Here is a 17,809-nt window from a genome sequence, read left to right as displayed (position 1 = left end):
ATCATGCGTCTTGTACGTCACCGCGTTCCCACGTTCGTAATTGTTGGCCAACATTTGTGTGACCGTGTGTATGCAAGACAAGTTTGAGCCAACAAACTTCAAACAAAAATGCACAATTTTGTTGGCGGAAAGTCCGATCATGTGATGTATCACTGCAAACGTCAGATCATGGGCATTAACTCTAGCACCAGACCTCCTCTGTAAATCTAAATGAGTAACTTGTAAAGGCTTTTAAAGGGCCGCTTGTGGGTAGTAAAATTTACGTTGTTTGTTGCCTTTGCACTGGCAATGCGCAATTTTAAGGCAGCTGTGCTGGCACAAGTTTAGATGAGGGGTGCGCCCATTTTTAGTCTTTCCTAGGGCAGCACAAACCCAAAATACACCACTGGATAGCGGGTACATAAAGTGACACAATGGGTGCACTACTAGGAATTCCAATAAATGTAGAAAGTCACTAGCAACAAAGGCGTTCATTTTTCCATTTTATTGTGAAAGAAAGGCAACAAAGTGGCCTACTTTCGTGCTTTGATAAAGGGACCCTGCTTTGACAGTAAAACTGTGAAACAAACCCCTGGGAGAGCTGGTGACATTCACTGTTTCATTTGCATGGAGTGATGTTTCCAGGGTATGTAATATGCCCTGTGCAACACTTGAAGGGTGAGCGTTGTGTGGGGGCGACACCAGGGGGTGTTTGGGTGTGTTTTAGCATACCCAAAATTCTAACACCCTCAAAGCGCTCCCATAGGATTAGCAGACCAAAACACTCTTATTTTATTGAAAAATCCCAGAATTTCCTGGAGTCCTCTATTCATACACAGTCCATATTCCCATCACACACATTCTTGGAATAAACTCTTAAGTTACTGGGTGCTGTAGCGACCAGCAGCTGGATACTGGAACCTTTACGATATGTAGATGTTCGCCATCGCACCAAGGATCATCAATTTCGTCCAGTTTTTATTCAAGAAAGACGAAATCACAAAATGGTGTAGCGCAACGTTTCATAGCCACGCAGGACAACTTCATCAGGGTGCTGCACAGTGCCACGTGTTTCCATGGTTCGGACGGGCCTCTAGATGCACCCCCTGTTTGCAGCTAAGGATACTAATCAGTGACATTGAGATAAACACTTTCTACATATCACCTCTTTGCCTTCAACCTCTTATTGGTGGATTTACACCTTCCTGGTGGCTTATCGCTAATGATTGGCAGCTGTTTTGAAAAGCTAATCTTACTGCAAGCAATTAGTAAGTGGTGGAACTGAGGCATCAGGATTATGTCATGTTCCAGAACTTTTTCTGGTGAGATAGTCTATCCTTTAACCCTGAATGTGAAGGATACCTCTTCACTTTGATGTGTTACTGGATTTTTATTCAGCAACACAAGTGATTCCTGTAATCATTATCCGTCTATCATCAGCACTGGGATATTGTCAGCTTCCACATCAAAGGGATGGCATAACAGCTTGTGCCACTCTAGATGGCAATCACAGGCAGCTGGAGACCAAAGTCTAAGTCTTTGTAATATTTCTAACTTTATTTCTGCAATTATAGGAAATCGGTCGTAACTGGAACATGGAGCTATAGTTGCTGATCTCCTCTTATAATGCTAGCGGACTGACTGTACCCTCACCAACTTTCTTCAGTAGTCAGAAATTCTGACTTTTCTCTCACTTTCATGGTTCACATAATCCGTCCTAGTCAGTGACTCAGAAAGTCTTTAAGGATTAGCGACACAACTAGCATTTTCAGAAGGGTGCCATGAATTGCCGTCCCATTTTTTTTCCATGAGAGGTTTACCTTAAGGTGAGCTTGGGCTTTTCTCATGCATGTCTAGAAGTATCAGGTTATTCCTTTGGCTCCAAGTGCTGACTGGAGCAGATGGGGAGAAAAGGGAAGGTGACAATGCTACTGGGGAGTAGGCTTCAGGCACAGTTTGCCCTGTATCCTGGTTGGCATTAGTTTAGTGCAGGGATATGCAATTAGTGGACCCCCAGCTGTTGCAGAACTACAAGTTCCATGAGGCATTTCAAGACTCTGACAGCCACAAGCATGACACCCAGAGGCAGAGGCATGATGGGACTTCTAGTTTTGCAACAGCTGGAGGTCCGCTAATTGCACATCCCTGTTTTAGTGAATACTTTTACTTACTATAAGGCCTCATGCACACAGGATGTTTAAAAAATGCCAGCGCTGCTGCCAGGAAAAAGCAGCTGTAAAAATGTTTTTTTAGCCACGTTTTTTCGCGTTAGTGTTTTTGGGTGTTTTTTGGCATTAGCATTTTTAGGTGTTTTTACAGTAAAAGCACTTCCTATAAATTAAAAACATCTAGAAACACCCAAAGAGGCTAAACGCGGATAAAAGGTTGTTACTTCGTTTAGCAGCGTTTTTAGGCGTTCTGCGTTTTTACAGCTCAACAGCCTCTGCTCCTGGAGGCACAAGCTATTGTTTTTTTCTACTGCTCCTAATTGCTTATGCCTCCAAACGCCTCTGAAAGTTTATGTGTGCATGGACACTAACATGGAGGGGCATTTAGAGGCATTTAAAAAAAACGTCAGATGCCCCTAACAGCAGCTGTAAAAACGTCCTGTGTGGATGAGCTCTAACCGAAGGTGAACTTTGGAATGTGTAAGTAAACCAAAAACTTTTTTCAGTTTTAGAAAAAGTAGGAAATGTTTAAAAACCATGTAATTTTTTTTCCTCTGACCTGGTACAAGGAAGTCAATGTGATTGAAGGGAGTCGCTATTGCTTCCAGGTGTCTCATTGGAAGATTTAATTACACCCCTCAGCTGAGTGTTGCATTTCTGAGTGTTTTTCCTTTGTTTTTGTTTTTTTGCGTGATTTTAGCACATTTGTATGCATGATCTGCCCATAATAATACAGTGTTTTTGAGCTTTGGTGTTTTTTTTTATTAGCCAATAGAGAAAACTGTTGCATCATTTGTTGCTAGGTTTTTTAGCTTTTCCATCAGCTTTTATTTCTTTTCTTATTATTAAATATTCATTTATTATTCATTAAGGGTTAGAATTAAGGTTAGGTTAGAGTTAGGATTAGGGATGAGCTCAGGCGTGTTCGCATGGAACACGTGCAGAGCCCGCCAGGAAGTAAGCGCAGCGCTGCGCTAATCACAGGCAGTGAGACATTGCCCGATCTCTGCAGCCGCACATCGGGGCAATGTCTCACTGCCTGTGATTAGCGCTGCGCTGACTTCCTGGCGGGCTCTGCACGTGTTCCATGCGAACACGCCTGAGCTCATCCCTAGTTAGGATTAAGGGTTTGGGTTAGGATTAGGGGTTAGGTTTATTTATTTCTTTTTTGTTAAGGTGAGTATGTTAATAATACTACTGCTACTACTACTAATAATAATAAAATATGAATAAATAAATGTAAAATAAATACATACATAAATAAAAATAATCATAAATAAATAACAAAGAAATACAATAAATGAAATCTTTGTAGTAATAAATAAATAATTAACCCCTAACAACAATAATAATAATAATAATAATAAATAACTAAATACCCGAACCCTAACACAAAATAAATACATGCATTATTATTATTATTATTATTAATAATATAAATATTAACAATTTTGGGTGGGTAGCGTATTTATTTTTATTATTATTATGAATAATAATAATTTATAAAAAAAAATATTTTTAAGGTTAGGGTTTATTTTTATTTATGAAAATATAATAAATTGGTTCCGCGCTATGGACTAAGGTAAAACTCAAATAGCTGCTGCCTCCACATATGGCAAGCACCAAATGGTGAATGGCCGCAATGAAAAACAATAATGGGTAAATGGAATTGGTGCTGCTAATGTGTAATTATGTAAACAATATTACGACAGTGCATATTTTTAGCACTGATCACTGTATTAGTATCACTGGTCCCCAAAAAGAGGGCCAAAAGTGTCAGTTAGGTGTCCGATCTGTCTGCTGCAATATTGAAGTCCCGCTATAAGTCACTGATCGCCACCTTTACTAGTATCAAATAAAAATATCCCATAGCTTATAGATGCTGTAACTTTTGCGCAAACCAATCAATATACGCTTATTGGGATTTTTTTTTACCAAAAATACGTAGCAGAATACATATTGGCCTAAATTGATGAAGAAATTCGTTTTTTTTTTTACATTTTTTATCGGATGTGTTTTCTAGAAAAAAGTGCATTTTAGAGCAGAAAGTAAAAAATATTGTTTTTTTTTTCAAAATCGTTGGTCATTCTTTGTTTCTAGCACAAAAAATAAAAACCGCAGAATTGATCAAATACCACAAAAAGAAGGCGTTCATTGTGGGAAAAAAAGGACATCAATTTTAATTGGGTACAGTGTTGCATGACTACACAATTGTCAGTTAAAGCAACGTAGTGCCATTACGCAAAAAATTGCCTGGTCAGGAAGGGGGGTGAACCTTCCTGGTTTGAAAGCTTCTCAGAGGATATGGTGCCTAAAAAATTCCAGAAGCCCCACTTTTTGTTTTTCTTGTGTATAGCTTCTTAGAGGCCCATATGATGTATTGAAATGAATGCTTGGCAGTCAGGTAGTCTGGATAGAGCAGTCTTTTTTAACCAGGGTGCCCAGGCCCCCAGGGGCATCTTCTGAGTTCTTCCAGGGTGCCTTGGCAAAATGCCTAAAAATTGCCCCAAATTGACCAAAAATTGTCTTCCAACCAGGAAGTGGATGAAACCTGCTTTTTTGTTACATAAACCATTGCTATTTATTGTGCAGCAATACAACCTTGGGCACTGTGAAGACCAGCTGCTGGCATCCTAAATACCGATTAAGTAATTGGTTGATAAGGAGGATGCCAGGCACCTGCATCCTTGTTTTCCTCTTTCCTTCAGCACTTGGGTCACTTCAGCTGAGTAAAGGAAATGAAAAAGAATGATTTAAAGGTATCACCACAGAGTGGTACTGTGGGTACAGAAGAAGTATATGTGCCATGTCCCTTTAACGGGAGATAATATTGGAAAAATTGGTACTGGACTTTTTAGGCACTGAGGTACACAATGAATGTTATAAGTAAAAATAATTTTTATTACAAATTGAATAAAAAAGAAACAACCAGACAGACACTGGTTTAAAAAACTTTGCAATGATCATGACAATGTCCTTGTTACATACTTACATAGAAGGTGAGGTTGAAAAAAGACACAAGTGCATCAAGTCCAACCTATGTGTGTGATTATATGTCGGTATTACATTGTATATCCCTGTATATTGAGGTCGTTCAGGTGCTTATCTAATTGTTTTTTTGAAACTATCGATGCTCCCCACTGAGACCACCGCCTGTGGAAGGGAATTTCACATCATTGCCGCTCTTACAGTAAAGAACCCTCTATGCAGTTTAAGGTTAAACCTCTTTTCCTCTAATTTTAATGAGTGGGCACAAGTCTTATTAAATTCCCTTCTGCAAAAGGTTTTATCCCTATTGTGGGATCACCAGTACGATATTTATAAATTGAAATAATTTCCCCTCTCATAGTTAGGCAGCAATTAGTCTACTTTCACATTTAGGCGTCTTACAAGGCGTTTTTGCGCTAAAAATAGCACCTGTAAACTGCCTCTTCCGCCCCCCGAAGGCTTTCACGTTGGGGCAGTGCGCTTGCAGGATGGGACATATATATATATATAATGTTTGGGGGTTCTAAGTAATTTTCTAGCAAAAAAAATACCATCTACCAATCAAAGTTTATTCCTTTCATCTAAAAGAACCAAGAGATACAATAAAGGTTGATTTACTAAAGGCAAATCCCCTCGAAGTGCACTTGGAAGTGCAGTCGCTGTAAATCTGAGGGGAAGATCTGAAATGAGGGGAAGCTCTGCTGATTTTATCATCCAATCATGTACAAGGAAAAATGCTGTTTTTTATTTTCCTTGCATGTCCTCCTCAGATCTACTGCGACTTTACTTCCAAGTGCACTTGCAGTGCAAAGTGGATTTGCCTTTAGTAAATAACCCGCATAGTGTATTATTTTGGGGAGCCCGGGATCAGCAGCCAGCCAAGTTCAGAAATCTATTTCTGAAGAATGTTAATAAACATTTGTTGGCCTTATTTTTTATTTTATTTTTGACAGTTTGGCTCTGCACTGTTTACATAGAATCCCAGAAACAGCTTATTAGCATCGTGGGGGGGGTTTGAACCGAGATCGCAATCTTTTAATGATTATTCGTGCAGCTCTTGTCTTTTGGACAATTTCATTTTTCCAACTTTGTGGGAACAGTTTGGGGATGGCCACCTCCTGTTCCAACATGACTGCACACCAGTGCACAAAGACGATAAAGACATGGATGAGTGAGTTTGGGATGGAGGAACTTGACTGGCCTGACCTCAACCCGATAGAAAACCTTTGGGATGAATTTGATCAGAGAATGCTAGCCAGGCCTTCTCATCCACATTAGTGCCCAACCTCACAAAGGCGCTTCTGGAAGAATGGTCAAACATCAGCCTTCCCAGAAGAGTTGAAGGTGTTATAGCTGGGAAGTATGGGACAACTCAATATTGAACCCTACAGACTAAGACTGGGAAGTCATTAAAGTTCATGTACATGTAAAGGCAGGCGTCCTAATAGTTTTGGTAATATAGTGTACCTTTTCCCATACCACGACTGTGCGGTCATGTGATCACCATGTGCTGGACGCCTGACGTCACAGAGAAGCTCGGCCCCTTCCGCTTCTCTCCATAGATCGGGGAAAACCAGCGGAGGTGGATCACGTGACCGTACAGCTGTGGTGGTTTTGTTTCATTTAAAAGAAATACGCTATTGTTGATGGCAGCCTAAACCGGAGGGGGTACATGTAATGTCACATAGTGACTATACAAACCCTTTAAGTTGATAACTGTTTTCAAAGGATTCCGCTGCTCTCAATATATATATATAAAAAAAAATTCCTCTTGATTGGTTCCCAGCTCCTCCCACCTGACAACGCCATTGCAATGGCTACTCACTCTGTATTTCTCAGGTATTTTAAGTAGGACGTTTGCTTGCTACTGCCCATCACGATGACCATGTTAGAAATAAAAGCTAAATACTAAATAATAATTGAAATAAAAATTAGTTGTAGAAGGACTCTTGGAGCAACATAGGGCTGCTACAAATAGCAATAATAAGGTTTTAGATTTTTTTTTAGCAAGTACTGGAAGAATAGAACAAGAAATCTGATTGGGTATTGAGGTAAGTATTGTTTTTTTTGTTTTTTTAAGTACCAATCTTTCCCTGTATGTAATTCTCTGTGTGGTCTCACCCCACTTCCTCCGGCTCCTATATGACCTCTGTATTATTAGCATTCTCTGCTACGGGTTACAGTGTAAGCAAATGAAATGAGCTTCTATTTTCCAATCTTTGACATTAATCTGTAACAATCTCTTTCTTCTCCGTGTCCCCAAATGGCCTGCTCCAAAGGCTTTCATTTCTTGAGAGCTTCTAACTGAATCTGTGAAGAATATTGTGCTTATACCGCGCTAAACATATTCACAGTTTTTCAGATTTATTGCATTTGCAGAATCTGTTTAATTAGGATTTTAGGAAAGTGTAAAAATGGGTGTTATGTCATTAAATATGATCACATTTTATGTGTTGAGATAATATTTTTGGAAAATATATTTCTGCAATAGGATGTCCACTACAAAGTGAATTTGGGCCCATGCTTCTGGGACAGTCTATACAGCAATTACTTGACTTACCCGACTTACGTGGAAGACCGTGGGACGCCGAACTGGCAGTACTAGCCTTTCTTGGCATGTGCAGCAAGCATAGAATGATGTGGGATCTCCAGTACAGAGAGTGATAGAAAATCCAAAATTTGTCACCAGAACAGAAATAGAATGGAAACCTGTTCTGATGACAATTATCTAAGGGGACATTCCCACCTTGCTTCAGAGAGATCTCCTCCTAACCACTTGCAGACCGGACCATTTTGCTGGTCAAAGACCAGACCACTTTTTGCGATTCGGCACTGCGTCGATTTAACTGACAATTGCGCGGTCGTGCGACGTGGCTCCCAAACAAAATTGACGTCCTTTTTTTCCCACAAATAGAGCTTTCTTTTGGTGGTATTTGATCACCCCTGCGTTTTTTTTTTTGTGCTATAAACAAAAATAGAGCGACAATTTTGAAAAAAACGCATTATTTTTTACTTTTTGTTATAATAAATATCCCCCAAAAATATATAAAAAAATATTTTTTTCCCTCAGTTTAGGCCGATACGTATTCTTCTACATATTTTTGGTAAAAAAAAATCGCAATAAGCGATTATTGATTGGTTTGCGCAAAAGTTATTGCGTTTACAAAATAGGGATAGTTTTATAGCATTTTTATTAATTATTTCTTATTATTTTTTTTTTTACTAGTAATGGCGGCGATCTGCGATTTTTATTGTGACTGCGACATTGTGGGGGACCCATCGGACATTTTTGACACATTTTTGGGACCATTGTCATTTATACAGTAATCACTGCTATATAAATGCAGTGATTCCTGTGTAAATGATACTGGCAGTGAAAGGGTTAACCAGTGGGTGGCAGTGTAGGGGTTAAGTGTTCCTAGGGGTGTGTTACTAACTGTGGGGGGGTTGGGCTTTCATTTAGTGTACACTGATCTCTGCTCCAATCACATGGAGCAGAGATCAGCGTCACTAGTTGCTAGGCAGAATGGAGAAATGTTGTTTACACGGCATTTCCTCCATTCGGCCGCTCCGTGAGACGATCACGGGGATGCACGCGGCGATCGAGTCCGCGGGTCCCGCGACCGGACTCACGGGGGTCCCGACCAGCGCGGGAGCACGCCGCCGGCGCGCTCCCGATGGCAGGGCGCCGCCGGCGCGCTCCCGATGGCAGGGCGGCATCGAATATTGGACGTACCTGTACGCCAATATGCCTGCCCGTGCCATTCTGTCGACGTACATCGTCGTGCGCTGGTCGGGAAGTGGTTAAGCCGCGTACACACAATCGGATTTTTCTATGGGAAATGTGTGATGACAGGCTGTTGGCAGAAAATCCGACCGTGTGTATGCTCCATCAGACAATTGTTGGCCAACTTTCCGCGGACAAATGTTGGATGGCAGGTTTATACAATTTCCACAGACAAATGATTTTCCGAGTATGTATACACAAGTCCGTCGGACTAAAGTCCAAAGTACAAACACCCATGCTCGGAAGCAAGGACGTGCTGGAAGCGGTCGTTCTTGTAAACTAGCGTTCGTAATGGAGAATTAACATTCATGACGTGGCAAATTATGAAATCTCCAAATGCAGCGCACAATTCTCTTCTTATTTAATGGGATAATAATGAAGCTGCTTTGCTGGTGATACTGATGGAGTTATTAAAAACAAATATTCAAAGGCTTTTTTTTCTAGTGATATCAAGAATAATATTATTATGCTTTTTTCTTAATTTTTTTTTATTTGGGCAAGTTACCACAACATCATTATCCCGTAGTTTTTAAGATCAAAGATACAACTATGTTGGTGTCCCTTGTCAATTTGACATTGTATTTTTTAAAATGTAACTGCCTACTCCCAAACTGTCATTTGAAGTAAAACACATAGCCAAGTATTATTCTACACAATTTTTTTGTGCATTAAAAAAAAGAAAATAAATAAAATTAGACATGCTATCTGCCAATAGAACTTTACCAAAAAGTACATTCTATGCATCCAAAAATATAGAAAATATACCAAATCAAATCATTATTATTGAACCAAAAAAATAATGTCAAAGCAATAACTCCAAGGCCAATAATAAATAACACGTTAGCTCCTCCGATTCCACAACTTGTCTGGTTGACGAACGGGAGTTCAGAAATGAACTGAAATGCACGAAAAGGAGAACCGAAAAGCGCTAAATGAAAAGTGCAAAAGACAAGTTTGGGCCAACGCCCTTCGGACAGAATTCCATGGTTTTGTTGGCCAACATCCATCTTCACTCCTCTTCTGTGGACTCCGGCTCTGTGACTGGCTGAATACGCATGACGTCATCCCCGCACATGCGCCGGGGTGCCGTCGGTCATGACAGGGGCCCTTTAGAAAAGGCATGATCGTGCCCTTTTTTAAGTGTGCATGCACCAATGACGTTGGCGCAAGCGTATATGGTAAATTTTTCCTAAACTATGTAGGTTTAGGAGATATTTCCAGTACCTACAGGTAAGCCTTATTACAGTATAGACTTACTTGTAGGTAAAAGTGGTATAACTAAGTTTACAACCACTTTTTGTGTGTGTCTCCATAATATACAATGGGGTGGGTTTTAATAAAACTGGAGCATGTAAAATCGAATGCAGCTCCACATAGAAACCAATCAGCTTCCAGGTTTTATTGTCAAAACTTAATTGAACAAGCTGAAGTTAGAAGCTGATTGGCTACCAGGCACAGCTGCACCAGATTCTGAGTACTCCAATTTTAGTAAATCTCCCCAATGTATTTAATGGTGACACACACATGCCTTTGTGAGCCTTATGGGAACAGAAGGCACAAAGTAGCATTATTTGGATGCTCAACGTGCACAGTAGACTAGGACTGCACCAATATGTGTTGAACATTAGCATACAATTAGGTTTAGGCATCATGTACAGTGGAACCTTGGTTTATGAGTAACGTGGTCAACAAGCATTTTGAAAGATGAGCAACTATTTTCTTTTTAAATCCTGACTCGGTTTGCCAGTGTTGTCTTGCAAGACGGGCAGGATTCAAGCCAATGGGGTGTGCAGTACCGCATTTGGCCAGAGGTGTGGGTGAGCCAGTGACACTCTGATACTCAGAATCACTCGGAAATACTCGGAAACACTCAGTTCCCGAGTATTTACGAGCTTTTTCAAGGGTTTGCGAGTTCAGCTGAGTTGTCCCCGAGTATTTTCAACTCTCTGCGGTGCCCCCCCACCTCTGGTCACATGCAGTATTGCATGCAATAGAAGTCAATGTGGAACAAATTATCTTTGTTTCCATTGACTTCTATGGGGAAACTCGCTTTGATATGTGAGTGCTTTGGATTACAAGCATTCTCCTGGAACAGATTATGCTTGTAGTTCAAGATTCCACTGTATATATTTTATTCCTGTATTTGTCCATTTGCTTTTGGTCAATCAGGATCGATATGTGATATTTTACATTGGGACCTAGAAGAGATTTGCAGTAAGTTGCTGACTCTACTGACAGGTAGAGTCTCTAGTTCTCCCTGGGCCCCCCCAGAACTTATACATTGATTGCTGGAAAATAATGCACACACAGACTGTAATATCCTGTTTATTTAAGAAATGTGTCCCTGGCAAGCCTTTCTGGCAAGTTTGCAAATCCAATTTGGCAGAGGTAAATCGAATATATTTTGGTTCCGGACATGAAAAGTCATTAATCAGGTTCGGAGACAGACCAATAGATGTAGAATTAAGTTCATGGCCATCTGGACAGATAAGGAAAATGCAAAAGTAATTTTTGCTTCCGTTTTTCCTTTTTTTTTTTTATGACTTGCGTTAACTGCGCCATCTCAGAGGTGGTCCCTGGTAGGACTGAAATAGGACAAATGATTTACTGCTGGTATAGTGAGCCAACATTGGAGAAATATGAGCATCTCTTACTAAAGAGACTTTCTGCAGTTTATAATGGGAGGAGATCTGGTTTATAATGGCATCATTCACTGCTATTGTTGAGTGAACTGTGATCTTGAAGAATTAATGCACTATTAGAAAGAAACTTGGGAAAGCGTTAGGAGCCCCCTGTCAGGCTTTTATTGCTGTATATTAGGAATAATACAGTTAACATTCTGACTCATTACTCCTGTAAATTATACATCAACTAGCCTGCACTTAGAACCCCTATGAAATAGAACGTAAAAGAGATAAGGCTTAATAGCCGATTTAGTTCCAAGTACAATATTAGTAAAACATCTTTTTTTTGCTATTCATCTGAAAGCAATTCTGCATAGAACCATCCAAAATACACACTCACCGGCCACTTTATTAGGTACACCTGTTCAATTGCTTGGTAATACAAATTGGTAATCAGCCAATCACATGGCAGCAATTCAATGCATTTAGGAATCTAGACGATAATTAATAATTACTACACAAAATGAGATTGCTATGAGTCTGACCTCAGCTCAGGGTCCAGACAGTTCATCCATGTGGTGTGAATGACTTTTGGCCAAGCGAATTATCAATTTTCCCAGATTAACCGATGTTCCCATCTAAATTGCTCCACAGTGTTCACTGGAATTCTTCTAACTCGAAAGTGACAAGTTGGCTTTTAATATTGAGCTGTTCTTTAGACTTTCACGTATTTTGCCAAAAGAATGATATGTTGGACAACACAATGAAAGTGCATAGTCTGAGGAGTCTATTGATGTGAACTTGGATTATAAATTACTTAAAATCAGAACACATTCTGTATGTAGACTCTTTTCTGCCAGACTCTTTATACTGGTTCTTGAGCTTGAGCCATAGAAAGCATTACATAAGAAAGAACTTTTGCTTTTACTTATACATTGTTTTTTGTTTTTACTGCCCTGTTATTCGGGCATATAGCTAAAAATAACATCTCTATTATATCTAGTGCTTAATTGAGGAAATCCGGCTGACACTCAAGTAAGCCATTCATAAAGAGTTGTGTTTAACACATTTTCTAAGCTGTTATTTTGTTGCAGCCTTTGTTGGGGTATAGCTTTTTTTTTTTTTGGGGGGGGGGGAGGGGGTTGCCCTTTTCAATATATTATAAAACAATCAAGTTTTTTTAATCTGAATTCCAGGTATGGCTATTGTACTGTATACATACTTACATTGGTCTAGTTACATTAGTCCAGACCGCTGTAACTATTGTACTAAATTCCAGGAATAGGTCTTAAAAAACAGGTATATATCACCATTGTTTGCATTGTGGTCCCTTTAGGGGGCAACAAGAGGCCATTTGGGAGTACTCATGTATTCTCACCCATACAGGTTGAGGGGTTCCAGGCTGATCAAGTGGAAGAAAGACAAAAACTGGCTTGCACTTTTCCTACAATTGTTAAGTCCTCATATGGGACCCAGAATTTGAACAGATTTGGGGTGAAAAAGTGCCTCCAACTCTGACTACAAGTACCATGGTCTTGAAAAGGTTAGCGTGGCTGCAAAAGAAGGCTGTGAAGGGCAAGATGCAGTGGGTAGGTGTCCATGAGGTATGGAGCAGAACATGCTTGTAATAGGAGCTATGTACTGAGACCCTGCTGGATTGTGGTGACCTTTCTTTGGACCTCTGTGGCAGGCAGGAACTTTAGACCATGTTAAGAGAAAAGGTGTTGCTGGAGTTTTTGCTAAAGTTTAATCTATACAAAAGGTGTATGGGTTGTTCTGTTTGTTCCCATGCTGAAGTAAGCTGTTTTACTAACTTGGCTGGCTGCTGATCCCAGGCTCCCAAAAATAATAGACTATGGGGGTTATTTACTAAAGAAAAATCCACTTTGCACTGCAAGTGCCCTTGAAAGTAAAGCCGTTGTAGATCCGCACATGATTGGATGATAAAATCAGCAGAGGTTCCACTCATTTCAGATCTACTACTTAGATTTAGAGCGACTACACTTTCAAGTGCACTTTCAGCACAAAGTGAATTTGCCTTTCGTAAATAACCCCCTATGTATGTGCCATACCTGGCCTAACCTAGAAGTTGGAAATCTGAACTAGACACCACTACTGCAGTGCTCACCAGTTGCTGCCGGGTCCTGTACCGAGAGGCTACAAAGTATAAGTGATTGGCTTTATTATACAGTATATCCAAAATTAGACACAAATTAAAACCATTTAAAAGAACAATTCTAAAGCAGCATTTTGCTAACATAATAAAATTTAAAAAAGCATTAAATATAAAAAAAAAAATTGAACGTGGCATTTTGAAGACTGTACGCTTTGCAAAGAAAGTTCCAGCAAAGTTTAAAGCTTAAAGTGTTTGTAACCCCCCCCCCCCCCCCCCCCCAAAAATGCTGTTCCTTTAAAGCATCCAGTGCTTGTGCTGTGTCATTTGGCCCCCTGTATCACCTAAAAAAAAAAAAAGAGGATGATGCTGCAATTTTCTGCTCTCCCCCTGTAAACGGACAACGGTTGGTTTAACATGGCTACTGAGCCCTGACATTGTGGTCAGTTTACATGCCTCTGTTATCTGCTGTGTCTCTCCTCCTCGATCCTCTCCTCCCTGCCTGTCAGCTCCGTCCACGCCACGATCCTCCCTCTCTCCGTCCACCTCTCTCCTCCCCATCCCCTGGTTGACATCAGCAGGAGTCCTCGCCCCCCCCGCTGTATATGTCAGACAGGGAGAGGAGAGAACCAAGGAGTCACGTGAGTGCCGGGAGACACTCTAAAATAAGGTATTAACCTTTTTTTTAAATAAAGGACATACAATGGGGCACATGTTATTATCTAACAGAGGGGATTGTAGAGACATAAGTTGCTTTACAGCCACTTTAATGAATGAGGTAAAGCTCTGCAGACTTCCATCATCCAGTGATGTGCAAACAGTGATTGCACATGGTTGGGTATTTTTTGTTGCCGCTTTCAATAAGCTGTAGGCGAAATCCCCTGAAAAATGCAACTTCCCTTGCAAAGTGAAGAGTCTATTTGCCTTTAGTAAATCAACCACAAAATGTGATTAATACAGAAATTGGTGTGTTCCTTTTTCATTTTGGATACAATAAATAGCAGGGTGGGCAAGCACTTTGAGCCAAACAGGTACTGTATAGTGCTGTCAGTCCAACACTGGTAACTTGCTCACAGAGAGAGAGAGCAGAATGAGCATGTCCTTCATTGTCCAAACACTGGGTTGGAGGGTTGGAGGCAAGTGACCAAACTCTATTGCTTACCCGCAGCAGAGAAAAGTGAGGTCACTAACTTGTATAGTCCCCTTTTCAGTAACGCTTGGATGTCAGGACTGAATAGGATTATAATTCTTTTGGTGTATAATTCATAATAATGTATTCGTATCTGTGGAATTTAACTTTGTTGGTGAAGTTATTTGTGTTAAAATGTTTGGATAGACACTTTTTTTTCAAGTTTTGGATAAAGTTAGCTTTCTCTGTGCCACTAGAAAGGTTTTCATTTCACTTCCTGTCCAGGAGGCCCAACAAGAACTGAGAACAAATTTCCATCTTTGACAGATGTCACCAAAGCATTTGTCCTAGTTGGATGACTTATCCTCACCTCAAAGTATTGGTGACAACCCCAGAGTTTAGGATCCCCCCCCCCCACGTTCTGTCTTGGTGACAAAAGTTAGCCAGGGGGTTGATTCTCTCCAGTTGGGACACAGACAACAAAAAAAATTGACATGGGTTATAACACTGACTTATGCCACATACACACGGCCGGAATTTCTGATGGAAACAGTGCGATGGGAGCTTTTCATCGTATTTTCCGACTGTGTGTATGCCAATCGGTCTTTTTCTGTCGGCATTTCCAACGCTCTTTAGATTGAGAGCCCGTTCTTAATTTTTCTGACGGAAAACCTTTCTATCGGATTTTTCGATCGTGTGTATGCAATTCCGACACTCAAAATTCCGTCGCATGCTCGGAAACAATTCAATGCATGCTCGGAAGCATTAAACTTCCCTTTTTTTAGTGCCGCCGAACGTGTTGTATGTCGCGGTGTTATTGACCATCGGAATTTGGTGTGACCATGTGTAGGCAAGACATTTTGAGCAAAATTCCTTTGGAATTCCGACGGGAAAACCATCAGAGCTTTTTCCGACGAGAATTCCGATCCGATTCCGATGTGTTTGCGGCATTACTCTATTCAAACTTAAAAAAAAGTTTTGCGATTACATACTGTTTTAAAATGGTTCTAAAGTCTTAAGGTTTTGTTTTACTTTAATTCATTCTATGCATTAAAGTGATACTAAAGTCTTGTTTTTTTTTTTATTATTATTAAAACGATAAGAAACATGTTATACTTACTTTCTCTGTACAGTAGTTTTGTACAGAGCAGCCCAGATCCTCCTCTTCTCGGGTCCCCCACTGGAGCTCCTGGACCCTCCCTCCTGCAGAGTGCCCCCACAGCAAGCAATGTGCTATGGGGGCATCCAAACCGAGCCACTGATCTTAGTGTCCATTCAGACACAGAGCTGCAGGTCGGCCCCACCCTCTCTCTCCCTTGATTGGCTCACTGACTTTGATTGACAACGGTGGGAGCCAATGGAGCCTGCTGTGTGTCTCAGCCAATTAGGGGGGAGAGTCCCAGAACAGTCGAGTGTCTCGTGCAACATCACTGGATCCAGATGGGGCTCAGGTAAGTATTAGGAGGGCTGCTACACACAGAAGTCTTTTTATCTTAAAGTGGAACTTTGGATAGTAAAACATTTTTTTTCTGCCAGTAAATACCTTATACAGCCCACTTCCTGTTTCTTCTCTGGTAATGAGACTAGGCTTATGACATCGAGCACAGCTCTGTTTCTCACTCTCCTGAGAGTTTGCCAGTAAGTGAGGGGCGGGGGGTGAGTCATAAGAGGGCCAATGAGAGCTGCAGAGCTGGAGGTGTGCCTCTGTGTGTCTGTGTAAATCCATGAAGGGAACAGGCAGCAGCCTCAGCTAAAATGGTTGCAGCCAGACTCAGGGGAGGGAGATTTCTGCAGCATAGCTGGCAAGTACAGAATCACAGTCTATATAAAATAATATGCAAAGTGGCTGGAGGGAAGCTTCAGAATGGCAAATATGTTTTTATTACAAATGATGTGAGCAGACTGCAGTTCCTAGTATAGAATGCATTAAGTTAAAAAACCTTCTGCCTTTACAGCCAATTTAAGGTAAAAAAAAACTCCTATTGCAGAGGATCCCCCAAGCCCTCCTTATACTTACCTGAGCCCGATCCCACAACAGAGATGGGCACAAGAGCAGCGGCTCTGTCCCTCCTCTCTGGACAGACTGATAGCAGCTGGAGACATTGGCGTCTGCTCCTGCCAATCAAATCCTATGATGGGGGCAGGGTTGAGCCACCCCGTCTGTACCAGCAGACGCAGACAGGGTGGCTTAGGAGCAAGCTTACATGAGTGCCCCCATAGAAAATGGCTGTCTATTGGGGCACTTGGTGGGGGTAGGGAGCCAGGAGTTCCAGCAGGGACCCAAGAAGAGGAGGATCTAGGCTGCTCTGTGCAAAACCATTGCACAGAGCAGGTAAGTATGACACGTTTATAATTTTAATGGAAAAAAAACAAACAAACCAGGAGGCCATAATATCAAATACAACCACGTATATTGCTAAAAACATAAAGACTATGGATTCCCTTAGACCGAAGGCTAAATGTAACAATGACTTTAGTTTGCACAGTATTTCACTATTTACAGTGTTGTCTTTTTCTTTCTAGGAAAGATTTCAAGTAAAGAATCCTCCGCACACATATATCCAGCAGCTGAAAGGCTACCTAGATCCAGCAGTAACACGGAAGGTAAGAGGATATCCATTATCCAATGTGGCCGCTCATTTTTGTGCACGTTTGTTCCAGTGTCTTCTGAAGGGTAATCCGTTACACCGATGTTCCAGGGGGACATCCAACCAAAGTTTAAGAGTTGCCTGTGTCATGGAAAGTCTTTGACAGGATCCAAAAGAGCAGAGAGCTAAAAAAAACGTCACAATGCAATCCAAAAATGGCATTAAGAAAAGAAGCCATTATAATTTATAGGTGAATTTGACCCCTTACCAGATCAGTGGGACAGCAACCGACTTCCCTTCTAGACGTGGAAAAGAAATAACTTGGCAGAAATGAAAGCCGTACCTTAAAATACAGCTTTACGGCTACAAAAATATATCTAATTATTAATATCCAGGCAGCCAGATGTGCTCATATCCCGTACTGATGTCTCAG

General features: G+C 40.8%; 1 protein-coding gene across 9 annotated transcripts in view; it reads left to right on the top strand.

Moving 5' to 3' along the window:
• The window catches only part of FMNL2 (formin like 2), a 344,784-nt gene that overhangs the window by 176,585 nt on the left and 150,390 nt on the right, over positions 1-17,809 (top strand). For all 9 annotated transcript variants that reach the window (XM_077447676.1, XM_077447681.1, XM_077447679.1 and 6 more), the window contains exon 3: positions 17,312-17,392. In XM_077447676.1, coding sequence (XP_077303802.1) covers positions 17,312-17,392 — 81 coding nt within the window. The remainder of the gene's footprint in view (positions 1-17,311; positions 17,393-17,809) is intronic.

The sequence above is a fragment of the Lithobates pipiens genome, unplaced genomic scaffold (genome assembly GCF_037356315.1).
Source record: "Lithobates pipiens isolate NorthernLeopardFrog02 unplaced genomic scaffold, aLitPip1_a1.2 Scaffold_22, whole genome shotgun sequence".
Lineage (NCBI taxonomy): Eukaryota > Metazoa > Chordata > Amphibia > Anura > Ranidae > Lithobates > Lithobates pipiens.
Note: the sequence above shows the minus strand (reverse complement) of the source record. Positions and strands in the feature narration are given on the sequence as shown.